Source organism: Pseudophryne corroboree, chromosome 3 (genome assembly GCF_028390025.1).
Source record: "Pseudophryne corroboree isolate aPseCor3 chromosome 3, aPseCor3.hap2, whole genome shotgun sequence".
Classification (NCBI taxonomy): Eukaryota; Metazoa; Chordata; class Amphibia; order Anura; family Myobatrachidae; genus Pseudophryne; species Pseudophryne corroboree.
The window spans coordinates 360,360,051-360,384,085 of record NC_086446.1 but is presented as its reverse complement, the minus strand read 5'-3'; the positions used below and the strand labels follow the sequence as shown (position 1 = coordinate 360,384,085).

At 47.3% G+C, this 24,035-nt stretch overlaps 1 protein-coding gene across 1 annotated transcript; it reads left to right on the top strand.

Moving 5' to 3' along the window:
• The first annotated feature begins 769 nt into the window (after nucleotides 1–769).
• LOC135057276 (uncharacterized) lies at nucleotides 770–23,772 on the top strand. Its single transcript, XM_063963167.1, has 3 exons — nucleotides 770–872; nucleotides 21,674–22,468; nucleotides 23,609–23,772. Exons 1-3 carry the CDS (start codon nucleotides 857–859, stop codon nucleotides 23,770–23,772), a joined length of 975 nt encoding a protein of 324 aa, XP_063819237.1. The 5' UTR covers nucleotides 770–856.
• The last annotated feature ends 263 nt before the right edge of the window (nucleotides 23,773–24,035 follow it).

The following is a 24,035-nucleotide window of genomic DNA, read 5'->3' as shown; positions in this document are numbered from 1 at the left end:
ATATATGGATCATCTGACCCATGAAGGCTGCAGGGTAAGTAACAATATTCAAGATTGGAGAGCCATCAGTTTGTGAATATATATAATTTATATATATACATATATATGTATTCAGCAAACAACAGTGGCCAGCATGCCAAGGAGATCCTTACATACATACATACACACATAGCATACATTCATACAGCAGTCAAACACACATACAGCAGCATTTATACAAACAGCAGACATACAAGCAAACACACAAGTGGCATACATACACACAAAACACATGCAACATACTTACAAACACACACATGCAGCATACATACATAAATACACATAGCACACACACAGCATGCATACATGCATACTGTACATACAAACACATAGCTTGCACCATGCATACACACACACACACACACACACGCACGCACGCACGCACGCACGCACACACATACACACGTAGCATACATATACACACTGCATGCATACAGGCCTAGGGATGGCCATCGGTGGGTTATTCATTGATGGTTACCATTGATGGTACCATTGATGAATAACCTCGATGGTAGGAAAGCCAGGGCCGGATTAACAATGGGGCGGATGGAGCTGCAGCTCCAGGCCCCCCATTGCAAACAGGCCCACAGGAGACTGACAGCCATGACAGGAAAATAACTTTTTCCTGTCACAGACTGTCAGCGACTGTCCTCTCTCCCATGCCCCGACGCCAGCACTCTCACCAAGAGCCACAGGACGGTGCAGGCAGTGTGGTGGCCGCATCTCACCCCCAGTCTCTCCTTCTCCGGGGTCCTGACTGATCCTGTCACTCACAAGCTCCGCCCCCTCAGACTACACGAGGAGCTGCTGCTGCTGCATGAAGCCTGGTAATTGTAAGTTGTACAATGGCTTCTGGATAAGTAGCATCGACTGCTTTGTGTGTGTAGTGTTTGTGTGCATGTAGTGGTGTGTATGTATGTACATGTGATGTTGTGTACTGTATGTGTGTTTGTGTGTACTGTATGTCTGTGTAGTGTATGTGTGCAGTGTGCACTATGCACTATGTGGTGATGTGTGTGTACTGTCTGTGTGTATATGTGGTGGTGTGTGTGCGTGTACTGTGCATGTGTATATACATGTGTATATGCAGTGGCGTGTGTGTGTGTGTGTGTGTGTATATGTATATATATATATATATATATATATATATATATATGTGGTGGTGTGTGTGTAGTGATGTGTTTGTGTACTGTATGTGTATGTAGTGTATACTGTGCGTGTGTATATGCAGTGGTGGTGTGTGTACTGTGTGTGTATATGTGGTGGTGCGTGTTTGTTGTGTGTACTATGTGTGTGTATGTGGTGGTAGGCAGGGATAAAAGTGAAACAACAAATGAATACCTAGCGCTTATCAAGGCATCAAAACTGTTTGGCCAATCGCTATATTATTGTATGTAGAATTCTCATGTAATGCTGCAGTACTGTGATGCCAGGGTTAAGTAACAACAAAAAAAGGTAATAGGAATACTTAGGGCGTGCCATAACATATTTATTAAAAATGAATATTACTGTACATACACATTATGCATACATAATAACAATACTGTAAGTCATTAAAAATATATTAAATGAACAAGACTTGTCTTATTTCTAATCATTAAGGTTACCCAATAATCGATGGTATTAAATCCTAAAAAGTGCCAAATAGAAGTTTAGTTTCAACAGTTGTATTCTGATAAAGTTAGTGCTTGTTTATTCCAGCAATGTCAGTCTCTGGAGGGGGGGAGCCTGACTGTACGGCACAAATAGGTAAATGTATTATAGCCGCACGCATCATGCCGCTATAACACTTCCTGCGTCGCCTCATTACTGAGGCGAAGCAGGAAGGGACATCAACAAGATGTATTAACATCTTGTCTGCCGAAGCGCTCCCCCCTCCGGTGATGTACCCCTGAGCACACAGCGCGTCAGCTCAGTGCTGACGCGCTGCGTCTCCTACCCGGCCGGCTCCTCTGTGCATGCGCCGGAACTCGTTACTCAGGTGAGAACTTCAGCGCAGTCCGGTGCCGGCACCCGCCACAGGCAGCGACAGCTCTGTACCTGCTGTAGTGTATGGTGCAGGTGTATGACACCTGCAGCTGTCCAAATCGACAGCTGCAGGTGTCGGAATGGTCAGCGATGCTGACCGTTCATATATTGCCCGCGCATATCCGCCTGCTATGTTTTAGATAGCCGCACCGCAGCCATCATACATGGGGGAGAAGAGGTATAACGCACATCATGTGCGCTGATACCGCTTCTCCCCCATATTGCCAGATCATACATTTACCCAAAAAAGAGCACGGCGCTATGCTCCACCTCCTAGATGTTACACTTATCCCCACAGCAATGATGTAACGGAATAACTTTTACGCTGACAAAAGGAGGTCGCCGGGGCTCTGTATGTAACGTACCAGCGCTATGCTCCACCTTTGATGTTTGTAGTTATTGTACAAAGTTACTGTATATCCAAGATGCTATTAACAAACATTAGGAATGGAGAAGGCCAGCAGCTGTTAAAGTACTTTACCCACGATGCTGTGGGGATAAGAGTAACATCTAGGAGGTGGAGCATAGCACCGCGCTCTTTTTGAACCGTACAGTCAGACGCCCTCTCTCCAGAGACTGACATTGCTGGAATAAATAAGCACAACTAACTTTAATGGAATACAACTATTGAAACTAAAATTCTATATGACACTTTTTAGGATTGGATACCATCGATTAAGGATTTCTGTCCATAAACCCTTATTGGGTAACCTTAATTATTTGAAGATAAAAGGAGTCTTGTTCAATTGTTCAGTTAATATATTTTTAATGATATATTGTTATTATGTGTGCATAATGTGTATGTAAAATAAATTTTTTATGAATTTGTTATTGTGCTCCCTAGGTATTCCTGATACCTTTTTTTGTTAGGGGTTAAAGTGTATCAGAACGGGGCAGAACTGCGTTTCCGTCAGTTGTATGTGGAATAAGCGGCACTGCTACCATGGGCATTTATTATGTGTATAAGCGGCATTGATACTGTGGACGTTAACATGTATGTAAGTGGCACTGCTACCACGGACATTTATTATGTGTATAAGAGGCACTGCTGCCACGGGGAATTATGTGTATAAGGGGCATTCCTACCGTGGGCATCATTATGTGTATAAGCGGCACTGCTATTTACAGGGGGTTTCCTTTTGTTTGTTAACTTTCACATTACACTGTTGATATAAGTGAAGTGGAGATGGCAATTAAGGTGACTGAAGGAAGGCCACACCCCCACACCACTGATCATTCCCCCCACACCACTAGCCACACCCCATGTGGCGGTGCACAATTAGGCCCTTTGTAAATTTCAGCTCCAGGCCCATGTGGACCTTAATCTGGCACTGAGGAAAGCATCTATAAAGGAACGATCAATGGTTTTGCCCATCGATGGTCACCCTTTCTTTAATATTGACTGTGTGACAGGGCCAATCAGGGCCCAGGAGGCATGGATTTGTGGGTTTTGAGGGAGGAGCTATGCTCCATGTCCCTGACACCCTGGAGAAAAATAAAAAAAAACATATTTGATAGCTCTTTATCATCGATGGCAGGAAACCATCTGGTTCTCCCCCAGCAATGGTAAAAGTAGTTACCATCGGTCATATACCATCAATGATTTCGAATCATCAATGTTATATGGCCATCCCTAGCACTACCCGCTCAGCAAAGTAATGCAAAGGTGGGAGCCGCCAGGCTGGAGAGGCGCTCATCCTGCTCTACATCCCTGTGCTGAGCTGATGCCCCTGCTGCTGCTGCTGGCTGCTGCACTGTCACACTCTACATTACAGGCAGTGGCACCGGCAGCATGAAACCTCCTCTCCCCCTCCCCAGTGACAGCCAGTGTGCAGACCTAAAAGGGGTTGAGCTACACAGGGATAAGGGGCAGAGCTACACGGGACCATGCTGCAGACTGCAACACAGGATCATGAGCTGCAAGACTTCATTAGGTAAGTGGCTGGAAAGAGAGTGAGTGAGTGAAAGTGTGTGTGTGTGTGTGTGTGTATATGTATATAGTATCTGTCTATATGTATGTGTGACTGTGTATGTATGAATGTGTTAGAGATGAGCGGGTTCGGTTCGTCGAGATCCGAACCCCCCCGAACTTCACGTGTTTTTAATGGGTCCGAGGCAGCCTCGGATCTTCTCGCCTTGCTCGGTTAACCCGAACGAGGCCGAACGTCATCATCCCGCTGTCGGATTCTCACGATATTCGTATTCCATATAAAGAGCCGCGCGTGGCCGCCATTTTCACTCGTGCATTGGAGATTGAGCGGAGACGACGTGGCTACGTTCTCTGCCTGAAAAGCTCAATATCTGTGTGCAGTGTGCTGCAAATATCTGTGCTCAGTGTGCTGCATTGTGGTGACCACCAGTATATTATAGTAGTACAATACAGTAGGCCATTGCTGTATCTTGCAGCTCCGTGTCAGACTCAGTTCTAGACAGTATCCTGATCAGTGCTCAATATCTGCTGCATTGTTGTGTGACCAATATATACTATATAGTAGTACAGTGCAGCATTTTGGTGACCAAGAGTATATAGTAGTACAGTACAGTAGGCCATTGCTGTATCTTGCAGCTCTGTCACTTCTAGTATCCATATTTGTGCTGCATTGTTGTGAGCAGTATATAGTAGTACAGTGCAGCATTTTGGTGACCACCGGTATATAGTAGTACAGTACAGTAGGCCATTGCTGTATCTTGCAGCTCCGTGTCAGACTCAGTTCTAGATAGAATCCTGATCAGTGCTCAATATCTGCTGCATTGTTGTGTGACCAGTATATACTATATAGTAGTACAGTGCAGCATTTTGGTGACCACCAGTATATAGTAGTACAGTACAGTAGGCAATTGCTGTATCTTTCAGCTCTGTGTCACTTCAAGTATCCATATCTGTGCTGCATTGTTGTGAGCAGCATATAGTAGTACAGTGCAGCATTTTGGTGACCACCAGTATAGAGTAGTACAGTGCAGTAGGCCATTGCTATTGATATATTACTGGCATATAATTCCACACATTAAAAAAATGGAGAACAAAAATGTGGAGGGTAAAATACGGAAAGATCAAGATCCACTTCCACCTAGTGCTGAAGCTGCTGCCACTAGTCATGGCAGAGACGATTCAATGCCATCAACGTCATCTGCCAAGGCCGATGCCCAATGTCATAGTAGAGAGCATGTAAAATAAAAAAAACAAAAGTTTAGTAAAATTACCCAAAAATCTAAATTAAAAGCATCTGAGGAGAAGCATAAACTTGCCACGGAGTGGCAAGGAATGGCTGAGGCCCTGGCCTATGTTCATGGCTAGTTGTTAAGCTTCACATGAGGATGGAAGCACTCATCCTCCCACTAGAAAAATGAAAAGAGTTAAGCTGGCAAAAGCACAGCAAAGTACTGAGCGTTCTTCTAAATCACAAATCCCCAAGGAGAGTCCAATTGTGTCGGTTGCGATGCCTGACCTTCCCAACACTGGACGGGAAGAGGTGGCTCCATCCACCATTTGCACGCCCCCTGCAAGTGCTGGAAGGAGCACCCACAGTACAGTTCCTGATATTCAAATTGAAGATGTCACTGTTGAAGTACACCAGGATGAGGATATGGGTGTTGCTGGAGCTGAGGGGGAAATTGACAAGGAGGATTCTGATGGTGAGATGGTTTGCTTAAGTCAGGCACCCGGGGGGACACCTGTTGTCCGTGGGATGAATATGGCCATTGACGTGCCTGGTCAAATTACAAAAAAAATCACCTCTTCGGTGTGGAATTATTTTAACAGAAATGCGGACAACAGGTGTCAAGCCATGTGTTGCCTTTGTCAAGCTGTAATAAGTAGGGTTAAGGACGTTAACCACCTAGGAACATCCTCCCTTATACGTCACCTGGAGCGCATTCATCAGAAGTCATTGACAAGTTCAAAAAGTTTGGGTGACAGCGGAAGCAGTCCACTGACAACTAAATCCCTTCTTCCTCTTGTACCCAAGCTCCCAGTGCAAACCACACCACCAACTCCCTCAGTGTCAATTTCCTCCTTAGACAGGAACGCCAATAGTCCTGCAGGCCATGTCACTGGCAGTTCTGACGAGTCCTCTCCTGACTGGGATTCCTCCGATGGATCCTTGAATGTAACGCCTACTGCTGCTGGCGCTGCTGTTGTTGCTGCTGGGAGTCGATCATCATCCCAGAGGCGAAGTCGGAAGACCACTTGTACTACTTCCAGTAAGCAATTGACTATCCAACAGAGGAAGATGAAATATCACAGCAATCATCCTTTTGCAAAGCGGATAACTCAGGCCTTGGCAGCTGTGTTGGTGTTAGACGTGCATCCGGTATCCGCCGTTAGTTCACAGGGACTTAAGAGAATTTCTTGAGGTAGTGTGTCCCCGGTACCAAATGCCATCTAGGTTCCACTTCTCTAGGCAGGCGATACCGAGAATGTACACAGACATCAGAAAAAGAGTCACCAGTGTCCTAAAAAATGCAGTTGTACCCAATGTCCACTTAACCACGGACATGTGGACAAGTGGAGCAGGGCAGACTCAGGACTATATGACTGTGACAGCCCACTGGATAGATGTATCGCCTCCCGCTGCAACAACAGCAGCAGCCGCACCAGTAGCAGCATCTCGCAAACGCCAACTCGTTCCTAGGCAGGCTACGCTCTGTATCACCGCTTTCCATAAGAGGCACACAGCTGACAACCTCTTACGGAAACTGAGGAACATCATCGCAGATTGGCTTAACCCAATTGGACTCTCCTGGGGATTTGTGACATCGGACAATGCCAGCAATATTGTGCGTGCATTACATGTGGGCAAATTCCAGCACGTCCCATGTTTTGCACATTCAATGAATTTGGTTGTGCAGAATTTTTTTAAAAACGACAGGGGCGTGCAAGAGATGCTGTCGGTGGCCCGAAGAATTGCGGGCCACTTTCGGCATTCAGCCACCACGTGCCGAAGACTGGAGCACCAGCAAACACTCCTGAACCTGCCCCGCCATCAGCTGAAGCAAGAGGTGGTAACGAGGTGGAATTCAACCCTCTATATGCTTCAGAGGATGGAGCAACAGCAAAAGGCCATTCAAGCCTATACATCTGCCTACGATATAGGCAAAGGAGGGGGAATGCACCTGACTCAAGCGCAGTGGAGAATGATTTCAACGTTGTGCAAGGTTCGGCAACCCTTTGAACTTGCCACACATGAAGTCAGTTCAGACACTGCCAGCCTGAGTCAGGTCATTCCCCTCATCAGGCTTTTGCAGAAGCAGCTGGAGAGATTGAAGGAGGAGCTAAAATGCAGTGATTCCACTAGGTATGTGGGACTTGTGGATGGAGCCCTTAATTCGCTTAACCAGGATTCACGGGAGGTCAATCTGTTGAAATCAGAGCACTACATTTTGGCCACCGTGCTCGATCCTAGGTTTAAAGCCTACGTTATATCTCTCTTTCCGGCAGACACAAGTCTGCAGAGGTTCAAAGACCTGCTGGTGAGACACTTGTCAATTCAAGCAGAACGTGACCCGCCAACAGCACCTCCTTCATTTTCTACCGCCACTGGAGCTGCCAGGAAAAAGATCAGATTTCCAAAACCACCCGCTGGCGGTGATGCAGGGCAGTTAGGAGCGAAAACTGACATCTGTTCCGGACTGAAGGACCTGCCAACGATTACTGACATGTCGTCTACTGTCACTGCATATGATTCTGTCACCATTGAAAGAATGGTGGAGGATTATATGAGTAACAGCATCCAAGTAGGCACATCAAACAGTCCGTACATATACTGGCATGAAAAAGAGGCAATTTGGAGGCCCTTGCACAAACTGGCCTTAATTTACCTAAGTTGCCCCCCCACCAGTGTGTACTTCGAAAGAGCGTTTAGTGCAGCCGGTCACCTTGTCAGCGATCGGCATACGAGGTTACTTCCACAAAATGTGGAGAAGATGATGTTCATCAAAATTAATTATAATCAATTCCTCCGTGGAGACATTTACCAGCAATTGCTTCCAGAAAGTACACAGGGACCTGTGATGGTGGATTCCAGTGGGGACGAATTAATACTCTGTGAGGAGGGGGATGTACACAGTGAAAGGGGTGAGGAATCGGAGGATGATGATGAGGTTGTCATCTTGCCTCTGTAGAGCCAGTTTGAGCAAGGAGAGGTTGATTGCTTCTTTTTTTGGTGGGGGCCCAAACCAACCAGTCATTTCAGCCACAGTCGTGTGGCAGACCCTGTGGCTGAAATGATGGGTTTGTTAAAGTGTGCATGTCCTGTTTATACAACATAAGGGTGGGTGGGAGGGCCCAAGGACAATTCCATTTTGCACCTCTTTTTTATTTATTATTTGCTGTTTGGGGACTATTTTTTTAAGTGCCATCCTGTATGACACTGCAGTGCCACTCCTAGATGGGCCAGGTGTTTGTGCCGGCCACTTGGGTCGCTTAGTTTAGCCATCCAGCGACCGCCATCCAGCGACCTTGGTTCACCTCTTTTTTTCTTTGCATCATGTGCTGTTTGGGGACTATTTTTTTAATTGCCATCCTGTCTGACACTGCAGTGCCACTTCTAGATGGGCCAGGTGTTTGTGCCGCTCACTTGGGTCGCTTAGCTTAGTCATCCAGCGACCTCGGTGCTAATTTTAGGACTAAAAATAATATTGTGAGGTGTGAGGTGTTCAGAATAGACTGGAAATGAGTGGAAATTATGGTTATTGAGGTTAATAATACTATAGGATCAAAATGACCTCCGAAATCTATGATTTAAGCTGTTTTTGAGGGTTTTTTGAAAAAAAACCCACCCGAATCCAAAATACACCCGATTCCGACAAAAAAATTTAAGGGAGGTTTTGCCAAAATGCGTCCGAATCCAAAACACGGCTGCGGAACCGAATCCAAAACCAAAACACAAAACCCGAAAAATTTCCGGTGCACATCTCTAGTATGTGTATGTGCTGTGTGTATCTGTGTGTATGTATGTGTGACTGCGGCATAATGTGTATAAGCATCACTGCTATAGGGGGTGTTACGTATGTAAGCATCAGAGGTACAGGGGGAGTTTTGTGTGTAAGCATCACGGGTACAGGGGGTGTTACGTGTGTTTGCATCACTGGTACAGGGGGTGTTACGTGTGTTGCGTCACTGGTACAGGGGGCGTTATGTGTGTTTGCAACACTGCTACAGTGGGCATTACGTGTGTTTGCATCACTGGTACAGGGGGCATTACATGTGTTTGCGTCACCCTAACCCCCTTTCTGACGGCTAAACCTAACCCCACCCTTCCCGTGGCGGGACATGATCCAGCTAACAGAAGGATCGGTATCCCGAGTCCTGTCTGGCGTCGGTCTTCCAGCTGCGGATGGGATTCCGGTGTCGGTATTTCGAGCGCCGAGATCCCGTCCATCGGTATCCTCACTGCATTCCATAACATACATACACACAGCATGCATACATACACAGTATGCATATATACATACATACACACATAGCATTCATACACCATACTTGCCGACTCTCCCGGAATGGCCAGGAGGCTCCTAAAAATCGCGTGGCCCTCCCGTCCCCCCGCGAGAACAGGTTGGGTCGTGTCAACATAGACACGCCCCTGCTGTGTAATGCCGGTAATCTCGGCATTGCAGAGCGGGGAACTTGGCTACAATGATGCGAACACGGCCACCATGCAATCCGTTCCCCCTCCTTTATAGCGTTGACACGTCACACCTCCGCATCGCCCCACGGCTGAGTCAACCTGGCTGCTCTCTCTCGGAGAGAGGACTGGGGAGAGAGTTCTCTCTCTCCCTGTACATCTCTCTGTAACGGGGAAGGGGGAGGGGAGGCAGTGGGACCAGGGCCCCCCAACAGACCAGGGCCCGGGTAAAGAGAACCCCCCTTTCCTTGGCGTCACTGTACACATGCTTTTTATGGCAGATGCATGCCTACAATCTTATTTGCACACACTTCACACTATTAAGTCTTTATTATTCTTTTAGAAGTGATTTTTTAATTCTTTAAGCACTTCAGCTCATCCATTATTCAGATGCGAACAAACATTGTTATAAAAAAAAGACGTGCTTCAGCATCTGCTTTTACGTGTACAGAATTTGAGCTAACACTTTGTTCCATCTAATTCTATTATTACATCTGGTATTGTACTTTCAGAGCCGGCCATAGGTATAGGCAAACTAGGCAATTGCCTAGGGCAGTGGTTCTCAAACTCGGTCCTCAGGACCCCACACAGTGCATGTTTTGCAGGTAACCAAGCAGGTGCACAGGTGTAGTAATTACTCACTGAGACATTTTAAAAGGTCCACAGGTGGAGCTAATTATGTCACTTGTAATTCTGTCAGGAGACCTGCAAATCATGCACTGTGTGGGGTCCTGAGGACCGAGTTTGAGAACCTGTGGCCTAGGGCATTTGATATGCCTAGGGGCATCAGAAGTTTCTGCTGATTGAAATGATATGCAGCATGCCTATATTCTGTGTGTAGCATTTCATATGCAGATACATCCACAGTCTCACACAGTATATAGGCATGCTGCATATCATTTTAATCAGCAGAAGCTGCTTGTGCATCCTAGCCACATAGCAATGCAAAGAAGATGCATTTTCATAAAAAAAGGTGCCCGACGTTAGCATTGAGGCAAGAGTTATGAGGACACATCTGTATCCAAGCAGAGGCAGAGGTCACAGTGTTAGTGTCAGTGTGAGTGCTGTGTGCATGTGAGTGGGTTGGTTGTGCAGTAGTGTTCGGAATATGTGTAAGGAGCATTATGTGTGTCATGTAAAAATGCATTAATAATGTGCAACATATGTGTAGGGGGCACTATGTGTGTCATGTGTATAAGGCCATTAATAATGTGTGGCATATGTGTAACAGGGTACTACTGTATGTGTGTCATTATGTGTATAGGAGCACTAATAATGTGCAGCAAATGTGTAGGGGGCACTATGTGTGTCATTATGTGTATAAGGGCATTAATAATGTACGGCATTATGTGTATAAGGGCATTAATAATGTGCGGCACATGTTTAACAGGGTACTACTGTATGTGTGTCCTTATGTGTATAGGAGCACTAATAATATGCAGCAAATGTGTAGGGGCACTATGTGTGTCATTATGTGTATAAGGGCATTAATAATGTATGGCATATGTGTAAGGGACATTATGTGTAAAAGGGCATTAACAAAGGTTGTCATAATGTGTAGGGCGCATTATGTTTATAAGGACATTAATAATGTGTCTCATATGTGTAAGATGCATTACTGTGTGGAATTATGTGTATAAATGCATTACTAATGTATGGCATTATGTGTGTAAGGTGCTCTACTATGTGGCGTTGCGTATAGAAAGGGCACTACTGTGTCATCTAATGTGAATAAAAAACAATATTGTGTGGTGTAATGTGAATAAGGAGCAATTCAGTGTGATGTAATGTGAATAAGGGGCTCTACTGTGAGGAGTAACGTTTAAGGTAAAGTGATACTACTGTGGGATGTAATATAAATTATGGACACAATCACATGATCAAATGTGAATAAAGTTGCAGTACTGTGTGGCGTAATTGGAATTGGGGTTACTATTGTATGGCCATGCCTCTTGCCAGCAAAAACACACCCCTTTTTGGGCTGTGCGTCAAATGTGCGAACTGTTCCTATTTAAAATATAGAGGGTGCAAACACCAAAATAAGGACTGCTATAGGTGAGGGGTGATGGTGCTGCTAAAGAGGTGCAAGGTCAGATGCGGAACCAGCGGTGGTGCTAGGGGGCACCAGCCAAATCTTGCCTAGGGCATCATATTGGTTAGGGCCGGCTCTGTGTACTTTTATGGTGACCAGCAGTGATTATGCCTGGCTGGACTGTCTTCTGCAGCCTGATTTACTCTGAGCCCACTACACCCCCCCCCCCCCCATTCACCTCTCTCTTAGCGATCCCTCCCAACATTCCCATCTTTCTCTTAGAGCTCCCCCACCAATTCCCCTCTCTGTGGTTATATTGTATCTTGGGTATCAGTAGGAGATCCCGGCGGTCGGGATCCCGGTGGTCAGGAGACAGACGCCGGGAGCCCGACAGCCAGGAGTCCAGCAGCGAGCACAGCCTGTCCCCTTGCGTGCTCACTGTGCTCGCCACGCTTCGGCACGGTGGCGATCTTTGGTCACCACAGGTTTCTATGCCCCTCCGGGTGGTGGCGTGGACCACCACCCAAGAGGGGTAATCAGCCGGCGGTCAGACTCCAACCGCCGGTATTTAAGCTGGTGTCGGGATTCTGGCGTCGGTATCCTGACCGCCGGGATCCCGACACCCGTATCTTGTATAACCTGACTAATGAGCACTGAATCAAATCTTCTAACTGCAGGTTAAATAATATCTCAATCAAGTTAATACAGTAAAACACTCCAAGCAGTAATACAGCTAATGATATTGGGGAGACTCCGCTCACCTACAGGCTAATTACCCGCAGCTGCTGAGTCAATCAATGAGGTTTAACCCATGTGTTAAACCACAGAGGTAGACTTTTTTCTTGTAGCTTCAGGAGCAAGAACAATTTGAACTTGGTGGAAGAAGTGAAGGTGGAGTAACTGCAAGCAGGAACTACAGTATCCTGTCCCCTCTGCTGCACAAGCCTGGGCCTTAGTATCAGTGTAACAGGGTTGGGTATGGGTGACCTGTGGTTGGGATACCGCTGGTCAGCATACCGACACTGGGATCCCGGTGTTTAGATTGCAGGCGGAGGGGGTGAAGGGGCGAACGCAATAAAGCCCCTTGTGGGCTCGCTGCCCTAGCCACACAGCAGGCTGAGTGGCTCGCTGCACTCGCCACAGGTGGACACCCACGAGTGGGAATAGTCCCTGTCTGTCGGGCTTTCCAATGAGCAGGATTTCGGTGTCGGTTTAGTGACCGGCGGTCACATAACTGCATCCCGTGTAAACCTAGTGGGAAAAAACATCTTTATTTTGCTTTAGCAAAGAAATCAAAGTTGTGTAGAGAGCTGTCATAGAAAGTGACATACCACTTTTATATATTATTAAAATCTCACTGATATATATACTGTACAATGCAATAATCAGCTACTTCTGGTATATTGTCTCCGAAGCCGAAAGAATGAATGTATTGCTTTTTTGGGCCGGACTGAGTGAACATGTGCAGGCATGACTTGGCTAGCCATATCATGCAGGTCCAGGGAAGGATGTATCAAAGCTTACTGCTGAGCTCACATCCCGTTTCCGCATTTTTTTCTTTTTTGCGGATGTACCAATAAACTTTCATGTTTCAGAAAATGCATCACTTCCGCATTGTGCCTTTATCGCGGGAGAGCCGCATCGTAACTCCTCCCCATTAGCAGCAATTGAGCTTTGCACTGGCCAGTGTATTAACATTTGGCTCGGTGGTTAACGGCATTATTTAATTTGCCTCATTGGAGTGGCGGTGTTCAAGGATTTAGGTCTTCATAGTGTATTTTTTATTAAAGGTACATCTGTGTTGTTGTATTCTTTGTTGTTCTGTGAGTGGACAAGCATATTTCCATGTGGTTAGGAGGCACGGCAGGATGATAGGGGAGCTGGAGGGAGGCAGGAGGCACAGAATGGGAGAGAGATGCTGGAGGGAAGCAGGAAGCACAGCAGGGGAGAGAGATGATGGAGGGAGGCACAACAGGGGAGTGAGATGCTGGAGGCACAGCAGGGGAGAGAGATGATGGAGGGAGGCACATCATGGGAGTGAGATGCTGGAGGCACAGCAGGGGAGAGAGATGATGGAGGGCTCCCAGAGGCAATGGAGACGCCTGCCTCCGGGCTCTTGAAGGAGCACCTGCATATACAGCAGCATCTGTGTGGTTCACAGTGTTATTCAAGTGTGATGGACCTCTGCCTGCAGCGCAGCTGCTACTGATGCATAGTCAATTGGCTGTATCCCAGGAGCCCTCATAACAAATGTAATAGGGTACAGGACAGCTCTTGTCTGGTACTGCTCAGCCTGCTCTGCAGCAGCAATGGTGTACTGCTGGATTGTCAGATGGGAACCACCGGTGATCGCTGATTCTGCATTCCGTAGACGGCTGAAACTCGGGAGTCTGAACGTGATACTCCAGTTGTTGTCAACAGTATAGCTGGAGCCCTGCCAATTCGCTGCGAGCTCTGGCTGAGAGTGCGAGCTATATAATTCTGTAATTTGTGGGTGTTTTATATATATATATATATACACACATTATGTTTTCCCTTTTCAATTATGGGGGGGTTCACGAAACTCCAACTTGCCTCCGGGCAACTGGGATGAACTTACGCCCCTGGGAGGGAGGCACAACAGGGGAGTGAGATGCTGGAGGGAGGCAGGTGGCACAGCAGGGGAGAGACGCTGGAGGCACAGCAGGGGAGAGAGATAATGGAGGGAGGCACAGCAGGGGAGTGAGATGCTGGAGGCACAGCAGGGTAGAGAGATGATCGAGGGAGGCACAGCAGGGGAGTGAGATACTGGAGGGAGGCAGGTGGCACAGCAGGGGAGAGAGATGATGGAGGGAGGCACATCAGGGGAGTGAGATGATGGAGGGAGGCACAGCGGGGGAGTGAGATACTGGAGGCACAGCAGGGGAGAGAGATGATGGAGGGAGGCACAGCAGGGGAGTGAGATGCTGGAGGAAACAGAACTGCACATGTCAGGAAGCTTGAGTAGCCTCGCGCATGCGCAGTATGAAGTACAGGGACACTGCGCCTATATCGCGAAGAGGGTGAGTTTTCGCAATCACTGATTGTGAATCTAAAAATTGATGCATGACACAAAATTATTGGGATTTGTGCAGCGGAACCAGCACAAAAAAAAATCCAGATAATTCACTACTTCGGACATGAAAATTAGTACATCCCGCCCCCAGACTTTAAAACATAAACAAAAATATTTCATAGAAATTAAAAAATAATGTAAAAATATTGGGCATTTAAAAAAATGTTTGTGACCAGTCAGATACACACTGTTTGCAGCTGCAGGGAAGAGAAACTTTCCTCCACTGCTGCTCTAGGTCCCTCTGCCTTCCTGCACCCTCCCTCCAGTGTTTGCCATTCTGCTGACCACTACTGATCAGTCAGCACGGCAGGATCCCCACCCCACCCAGCGGCTGCAGACGATAGCACCCCCTGGGGAAGTGTAGATTAACCCCCTCAAGCCCCCCTGTGTACCTGGTGGCTGCCCCGGGGCTTAAATGGAAAGTCGCGACAGTCGCAATGTTTACGATGGTTGCGATATTCCGATGGTGCTAACTGATGTTCCAATGTTTGGGAAAAACTATTTTTTCCCAAATATCAGAAAAAAACAAAAAAACATCAAATACATGTTCTTTACCTAATTCACTTATAAAAAATCTGATAATTTCTGGGCGGCTTTTGTGAAATTTTTTTGTCAGTTAAGTGGTTAACATAAGAATAGCAATTGCCGAAGAACAAGTTAAATAGGCCAGAAAGCCACACAATTTCGCCTGAGATTTGGCCCTTTTATAGAATGTTGTTGTCTTTTAAAATTCAGGTTGCTCTATTTGTCTTTAACCTCTAGGAGGAGTGCTTACAGTACAGGTGAACCTCTCCCCAGATCTCTACATTCCTGTGCTGTGATATGAGATGCTTGGAATGTGGGGGATTCAACTCTAAAAACAACTTTTAACTATGTGAATCAAAGGATTTGCAGGAGATTTATTAGGTCATAAAGCCCTAAGTCCTGTTGGGAAGAGAGAAGGAGATGTGGCCTCTGTAACACATATGCAGATATGTGTGGTCTTTGTCTGTGGCAGATTTTGTGATATGGATTAGGGAGGGGGTGGGGAAGGGGGAGCACCTTACAATCACTGCCCCTATATTTATATTACTGAATCCTGTACAATTATTTGTGAACTCAGTTTGATAAAGTATTGATATTCAAGTAGAAGTATTAACAATCAGTATTTTTGTTGTATATTACCCATGTAGTGGTGAGTAGGGAATTTCTCAGTACCATAATATGCCATCATGAGTTGAGTGTAAACGGGTAGGACATGCACATACTGCCCCTGTAAGTTGTCCTACTTAGTAAATATGTGTACATAATTAAAAATAAAACTTTATGTCATAGTAAGGGCTTTTATAGGATTCTATTAAATTGGCAATTATCAAATGAGGGATTAAAACTAATCATTAAAGAAATACAATTAGACAGAGGGACAGTCATTACTGTTGTGTCTAGGGACGCCCTGACCCCTAAATCTACCCCTGGTCAGAGCCGGATTAAGGGGGGGGGGGGGGGGGGGCTCTGGGGGTAAGTACCCCGGGCCCCCCATCTAAAAGGGCCCCCTGCCGCACGCCACAGATCGATCTCTATTACCGATCCGCGGCGTGGTGCTGTGCTGCCCACTGACACTCAGCTGTTGTACTCACACTCTCCTCGGCCACCGGCGATACGCTGCACCAACCCCTGCCTAGCAACCAATGAGAACACGTATCGGCTAGTCCCGGCGCCCGCATGTGACATGAAGACGTCATGCCGTGCGCTCTCTCCTCCTGCACCGCACTGTATGCTGCCGCTCTCTCTTCTTGTACTCACTCCTCCTGTACTGCGCAGTGCGCTGAAACTCTCTCCTGTGCCTGCGCTCTCCTCCTGTACTCGCATCCTGTAGCCTCTCCTCCTGTAACTGCCTCCTGTACCCGCATCCTGTACCCTCTCCTCCTGTACCCGCGTCCTGTACCCTCTCCTCCTGTAACCGCCTCCTGTACCTGCGTCCTGTACCCTCTCCTCCTGTAACTGCCTCCTGTACCTGCATCTTGTACCCTCTCCTCCTGTAACTGCCTCCTGTACCCTCTCCTTCTGTAACCGCCTCCTGTACCTGCGTCCTGTACCCGCGTCCTGTAGCCTCTCCTCCTGTACCCGCATCCTGTACCCTCTCCTCCTGTACTTGCATCCTGTAGCCTCTCCTCCTGTAACTGCCTCCTGTACCCGCATCCTGTACCCTCTCCTCCTGTACTTGCATCCTGTACCCTCTCCTCCTGTAACTGCCTCCTCTACCCGCGTCCTGTACCCTCTCCTCCTGTAACCGCATTCTGTACCCTCTCCTCCTGTAACCGCTTCCTGTACCTGCGTCCTGTACCCGCGTCCTATACCCTCTCCTCCTGTAACCGCCTCCTGTACCTGCATCCTGTACCCGCGTCCTGTACCCTCTCCTCCTGTAACTGCCTCCTGTACCCTCTCCTCCTGTACCTGTGTCCTGTGCCCGCGTCCTGTACCCTCTCCTCCTGTAACCGCCTCCTGTACCCTCTCCTCCTGTACCCTCTCCTCCTGTAACCACCTCCTGTACCCTTGCCTCCTTTACCTGCGTCCTGTACCCTCTCCTCCTGTACCCGCATCCTGTACCCTCTCCTCCTGTAACTGCCTCCTCTACCTGCGTCCTGTACCCTCTCCTCCTGTAACCGCATCCTGTAACCGCATCCTGTACCCTCTCCTCCTGTAACCGCTTCCTGTACCTGCGTCCTGTACCCTCTCATGTAACTGCCTCCTCTACCTGCGTCCTGTACCCTCTCCTCCTGTACCCGCATCCTGTACCCTCTCCTCCTGTACTTGCATCCTGTACCCTCTCCTCCTGTAACTGCCTCCTTTACCCGCGTCCTGTACCCTCTCCTCCTGTAACTGCCTCCTCTACCCGCGTCCTGTACCCTCTCCTCCTGTAACCGCCTCCTGTACCCTCTCCTACTGTACCCTCTCCTCCTGTAACCACCTCGTGTACCCTTGCCTCCTTTACCTGCGTCCTGTACCCTCTCCTCCTGTACCCGCATCCTGTACCCTCTCCTCCTGTAACTGCCTCCTCTACCCGCGTCCTGTACCCTCTCCTCCTGTAAACGCATCCTGTACCCGCGTCCTGTACCCTCTCCTCCTGTAACCGCTTCCTGTACCTGCGTCCTGTACCCGCGTCCTGTACCCTCTCCTGTAACTGCCTCCTGTACCTGCATCCTGTACCCGCTTCCTGTACCCTCTCCTCCTGTAACTGCCTCCTGTACCCTCTCCTCCTGTATCTGTGTCCTGTGCCCGCATCCTGTACCCTCTCCTCCTGTAACCGCCTCCTGTACCCTCTCCTCCTGTACCCTCTCCTCCTGTAACAACCTCCTGTTCCCTTACCTCCTTTACATGCGTCCTGTACCCTCTCCTCCTGCACCCGTGTTCTGTACTCCCTCCTCCTGTACCCTCTCCTCCTGTACCCTCTCCTCCTGTAACCACCTCCTGTACCCACGCCCTGTACCCTCTCCTGCTGTAACTGCCTCCTGTACCCTCTCCTCCTGTACCCTGTCCTCCTGTACCCGCCGTGCTCTGTGTCCTCTTGTACCCACCGTTTATGAGGGACTTTAAGAGGCACAAACACTTCTTCCAGTCTTAGGACGCCAGCCAGTGGAGCAAAGCTGTAAAGTATTATATGTGATACCGGGGGGTGGGATGGGCTGTTGAGAATGTTAGGGAATCCTACTTAATTTCGATTAATAAATATACATATATATATATATATATATATATAAAAGGAAAGTCCCACACTCTCACCCGACACAGATAACGGCTGGGGTGCCAAATCAAAGCCTGATCCAATCACAGGGTCAGACTCATAGGCCCTCATTCCGAGTCGTTCGCTCGGTATATTTCATCGCATCGCAGTGAAATTCCGCTTAGTACGCATGCGCAATATTCGCACTGCGACTGCGCCAAGTAATTTAACAATGAAGATAGTATTTTTACTCACGGCTTTTTCTTCGCTCCGGCGATCGTAATGTGATTGACAGGAAATGGGTGTTACTGGGCGGAAACACGGCGTTTCAGGGGCGTGTGGTTAAAAACGCTACCGTTTCCGGAAAAAACGCAGGAGTGGCCGGAGAAACGGAGGAGTGTCTGGGCGAACGCTGGGTGTGTTTATGACGTCAAACCAGGAACGACAAGCACTGAACTGATCGCAGATGCCGAGTAAGTCTGAAGCTACTCTGAAACTGCTAAGTAGTTTGTAATCGCAATATTGCGAATACATCGGTCGCAATTTTAAGAAGCTAAGATTCACTCCCAGTAGGCGGCGGCTTAGCGTGTGTAACTCTGCTAAAATCGCCTTGCGAGCGATCAACTCGGAATGAGGGCCATAGTACAATACAGTGTTTTTCCACATAACAGTGGAAAAAGATAGCACTCTCCAGACTTGCTTGATTTCATGTAAATACTAAAGTCATTTATTCAAAGGATTGGTTCCATGTAACTTCATGTCACAAAAAATACAAAAAGGGCTCACCAACGTTTCGGTCCTGTGCTAGGACCTTTCTCAAGGTATATGCCAGTCAGTAAACAGTCAAAGGCAGCAGTAACATCCTCAGCAGCATTAGAAAGGAACCAGGACCTGCATGAAGCCTCCTAGGCCCCCTAAATATACCTGTATGCAAATAGATGGGTGAGTCATGTGTGGCTGCGGCCGGACGCGCCACTTCCTGTCAAACTGTAAGTTACGTGCCGTCGGGTGCCGCGCTGTACACAATCATGAAAGTGGGGCATCAGAGAATAACACCCCATCGTCTGATGTACATAGCCATGTTACTTGTGCGCCCCCGGGACCAGCCGCGGCCAGCCGAACAGTATCAACGGCTGTGCCACGAGGTCGCTATGGCAACCCGCCACGACGCTATGTTATTTCCGGTTAAAAACGGAAGTGATGCGTTCCACGCTGGTCCGGCTTGCGTTTCACGTAGTCAAGGTGATCACTGTGGGTAATGGCAGGAGGCGGGGCTGAAGGCCACGTATGGCACACAGTGTGCACGTAACCATAGCTGATCCAATCTGTAAGGGGGTGATAAATGGTATATCGGGGACCTGGGTTAACAAACAAAGCAACAGTGAATAACACATTAATCATTGTTACACAGACATCATGGTGTGCGCTGCAGCATCAAACCATGGTGAGGCAGTAGTACTGATGTATAAAATACAAATGCATAATGCCCTGTCTAATGGAGTGCTATAGGAGTATGTAAACATGAATGGGCTATAAACCCTCAGAAAAAGGGGACAGATGAGCTAACATAATATTGGTGTAGTGGCCCTACGCCCCCCTCTGGCCAAACACTAGAGGACCGGCATAGGGACACAGTCCATGATAGACATTAAATCATAGTAACAAGTGCCGTGGGCAATCCATCACGACACACCTATAGTACTCCAACGAGGACTATCATGTACCAACAGGTATAGTCAACACAATAAGGCAATGCTGTCAGAAATCAAATAATGTATACAATTCTTATAATAATTATACAACAACGGGCCGGTATGGTCCATAGAAAGGAGTGCCGACTCGGCAAGGTCACAAATAAGTCCAGCAAGTGTACCAGTCTTAGGTGGCGTGTATTATGTGACCAACGCAGGGGATGATGGTGAATGATGAAATGTCCAGGAGCTACCGGAGAAATATCGAGAGGGGGTTATTTTTGTTCATCCCTCTGGAAGAAATGGTGTCTAGTCGGTGGATCCAGTAGCTCTCCCTTCTTTTCAGTGCCAGGGTGCGGTCCCACCCTCGAACAGGTGGTGGTACCCAGTCGATCAGCTTACATCTGAGGTTGGATACCTGGTGTCGATGCATCAGAAAATGTCTGGGTACCGGCTGTTCCTCCTTTTTGGACTCAATGGCCTGGTGGATAGTAGTCCTGTGATTTGCCATCCTGTCACGGAACCGCCTTGATGTCATCCCGACATAGTATAGTCCACATGGACATGTAAGGATGTATATGACGTGGTCCATGATGCAGTGTAGTTTATACTTGATCTTGATGGGGCGTCCAGAATGTGGATGAGGGAAAGTTGGGCCAGTGAGCATGCTCCAGCACGTGGTGCAGCCAGTACATTTGAAACATCCAGGTTTCTGTTTTTGTAGCCATGTAGTCCTGCTGGGGACGGTCGGGGTGGCTGTTGGTCGCAATAGAAGTTGTTTTATCCCAAATAGGGTAAAGCGCGAGGCCTACGCGGAGGTCCGCCGCTTATTGAGAACCCGCATCCGCAGCAGGAGGACCATCATTCAATTGGAGAGGCGCTGGAGCGACCTCCGCAGGCGTACGCCGGACCTGTTGGCGGAGCTCCGCCAACAAATCCGTGACATACGTAGGCGCAGTAAGTAACATATTACAGTAAATAACTGAGAATTTTAGCATAAACTTTGCCTACTTTCACTAAGTGAGAGTGTGAAAATTTGCACAATTACAATAAACTTTTTGTAGAATAAACATGACACAGTGTGTGTGGGTAGGGCAAGCAGTACTGACTGTGTAGCAAGGTGCTTCTGCAAAAGTGAATGTTGTTGTGCAGAGTTGCTACACAGCCTGTCAACTTAACCCAATAACTTGCTCAGTGGGTTTCATTTTATAATGTGGGAGGTTTTTTGAACTGGTGATGTTGCCTATATCAAACAATCAGATTCTATATATTATCTGATAGAAGCAGCTTAATAAATGTTACGTATAATCTGATTGGTTGCTATGGGCAACATCACCAGTTTTAACATTAAAAAAACTTATTAATGTTACCCCTGTCTCTTTAACATGGGACAGAACAGAGTAATAGGAATATGCTGATGTTATAAATGTATATGCTACAACCTAAATATTACATATGTCATTCTAGGGCGAGCACAACGGCAAGCTGCTGCTGCTGCTGGGAGCCCACACCAGTCCCCTTCTCAGGCCCCCTCCCCTTCTGTCTCCCCATCCCCCTCTTCTTCCCAGGCCCATTCTCGGGCCCCCTCCCCCTCTCCAGCCCACTCCCCCTCTCCGGCCACCTCCCCCTCTCCGGCCCACTCCCCCTCTCCAGCCCACACCCCCTCTCCAGCCCACACCCCCTCTCCGGCCCACACCCCCTCTCCGGACCACTCCCCCTCTCCAACCACCTCTACCTCTCCGGCCCACTCCTTCTCTCCAGCCACCTCCCCCTCTCAGGCCCACACCCCCTCTCCGGCCACCTCACCCTCTCCGGCCACCTCACCCTCTCCGGCCCAATCCCACTCTCTTTCCCAATCCCCCTCTCCGGCCCAATCCCACTCTCTTTCCCAATCCCCCTCTCCGGCCCAATCCCACTCTCTTTCCCAATCCCCCTCTCCCGACCAATCACCCTCTCCGGCCCAGTACACCTCTCTTTCACAATTCCCCTCTCTGCCCCCCTCCCCCTCTGTGTCCCAAAAATCCTCTCCACCACCCTCACCGTATCATTCTCAAACCCCCTCTGTAAGGTCCTCCCCCTTCCATCCTCTCACAGAAATAGACCCTCCTTCCCCATCCTGCCTCCTTCCCCCATCCAGCCCACATCCCCCATCCAGCCAACAACACCCATCCAGTCTACATCCCCCAGCCAGCCACCTTCGCCGCCATCCGAATGGGCAGCAGAGGGGGCCTCTTGAGGGAGGTGGGCAAGTGGCAGAGGAGAGTAAGTTCACACACATTCATTTTTATTTTTTACAAAAAAATTACGACACATTCAAATAAATGCAGTGTTGTACTGTGGGCAATCTTTTGTCAAGGTTAAATGCTTGTCTTCTTCATCATGGTATGGATTATGCATTTACATTTGTGTGAGGAACATTATATGTACAGTGTCTACATCTGCAATGTTGAGGATGCCCACTCTGGGTCGCCAATCACTATGTCGACAGGTTTGGCTGCACAACAGGGTTTGTATGTGATACATTATATGCAAAACATTTAGACCTGAGTGGTACTTTTTGTGTGGTTTTACTTTTACAATTGTGCCTGGGTATTGCAATATTTTCACATTGAAGTCGCAGGAGTCACTTTGTTAGGCAGGCTAAGGACACAGTGATTTGTGTTGTGAAAGTTACACTCCTACTATTTAGGATTTATACATTTAGAAAGCTGTTAGACCTTATGTTGTAAGGCAGGCTTTCATGGAGTGTGTGCATGCTACGATATGTGGTCCTTCTGAAGATGTGGATATGCAGTGTGATGATGCAGGGCCAAAAACAAAAAAAGAAAAGACTGTTTCACTCCAGATGTGAATGAATCCCTGCATGAGGCTACATTTACTAAGATGGTATTACTATTTAAGTTGGGATTTTGGCCATAGCAACCAAGCAGATCATACTTTTCAATTATTTTGCACCTTCTACAAGATAATATGTTGATTTTTATTGGTTGCTATGGGTAACATTCCATCTACAATATAACTCCCATATTACTGTATGTACCCCATGGTGTCGTACACTTTGTTTAAGTAAAAAATAAAAAACCTTGCTGAGCAGGCTTGAGTGTTGTTCTGCTAATGTTTTCTCATTAAAACATCCATGATGTAGTTACTTGGCCATTAAAGCAGACCTGTCCAATCTGCGGCCCTCCAGCTGTTGAAAAACTACACATCCCAGCATGGCCAGACACAGCTTTTGCATTCTCGGACAGCAAAACTGGGTCAAGGCATGCTGGGATATGTATTTTACAAACAGCTGGAGGGCCGCAGTTTGGACATGCCTGAATTAAAGTGTGCTTTGTGCCTTGTTTGTATAATAGGTAATGTGAGGAAGTTAGTAATGTTCATTTTGCATCTTAATTTCAGATGTTGCGGTTGGAGATCCCACAAGTTTGGGAGGAATTCTGGCCAGCATGCGCCAGCAACTTCAAAATTTAATGGCAACAGTGGATTTGCTGCAAAAATTTGTTGAAAAAAAAAATACATTATTTCTAAAAATTTGTTTTTTCAAAACAATAATGTACAAATAAACATTTTTGTTTCAAGTTAATCGGGTCTTGTGTTTATTTATGCAATAAAGGAACTGCAGATTGCCTAGCAGAAATTGGTTAGCTTAAACATTTCTGACATGTAACTTAAGAATGCGAATTTAAAATTAAAACCGAAAATAAACATTAAAAATAGTTAGGAGCTTATTGATTTAAAAAACGTGTTAACACATTTATTCACACACTACACCTCTACAAAAAAAAAACAAGCCACATTTACCACATCTATATTTAAAATTACTTAT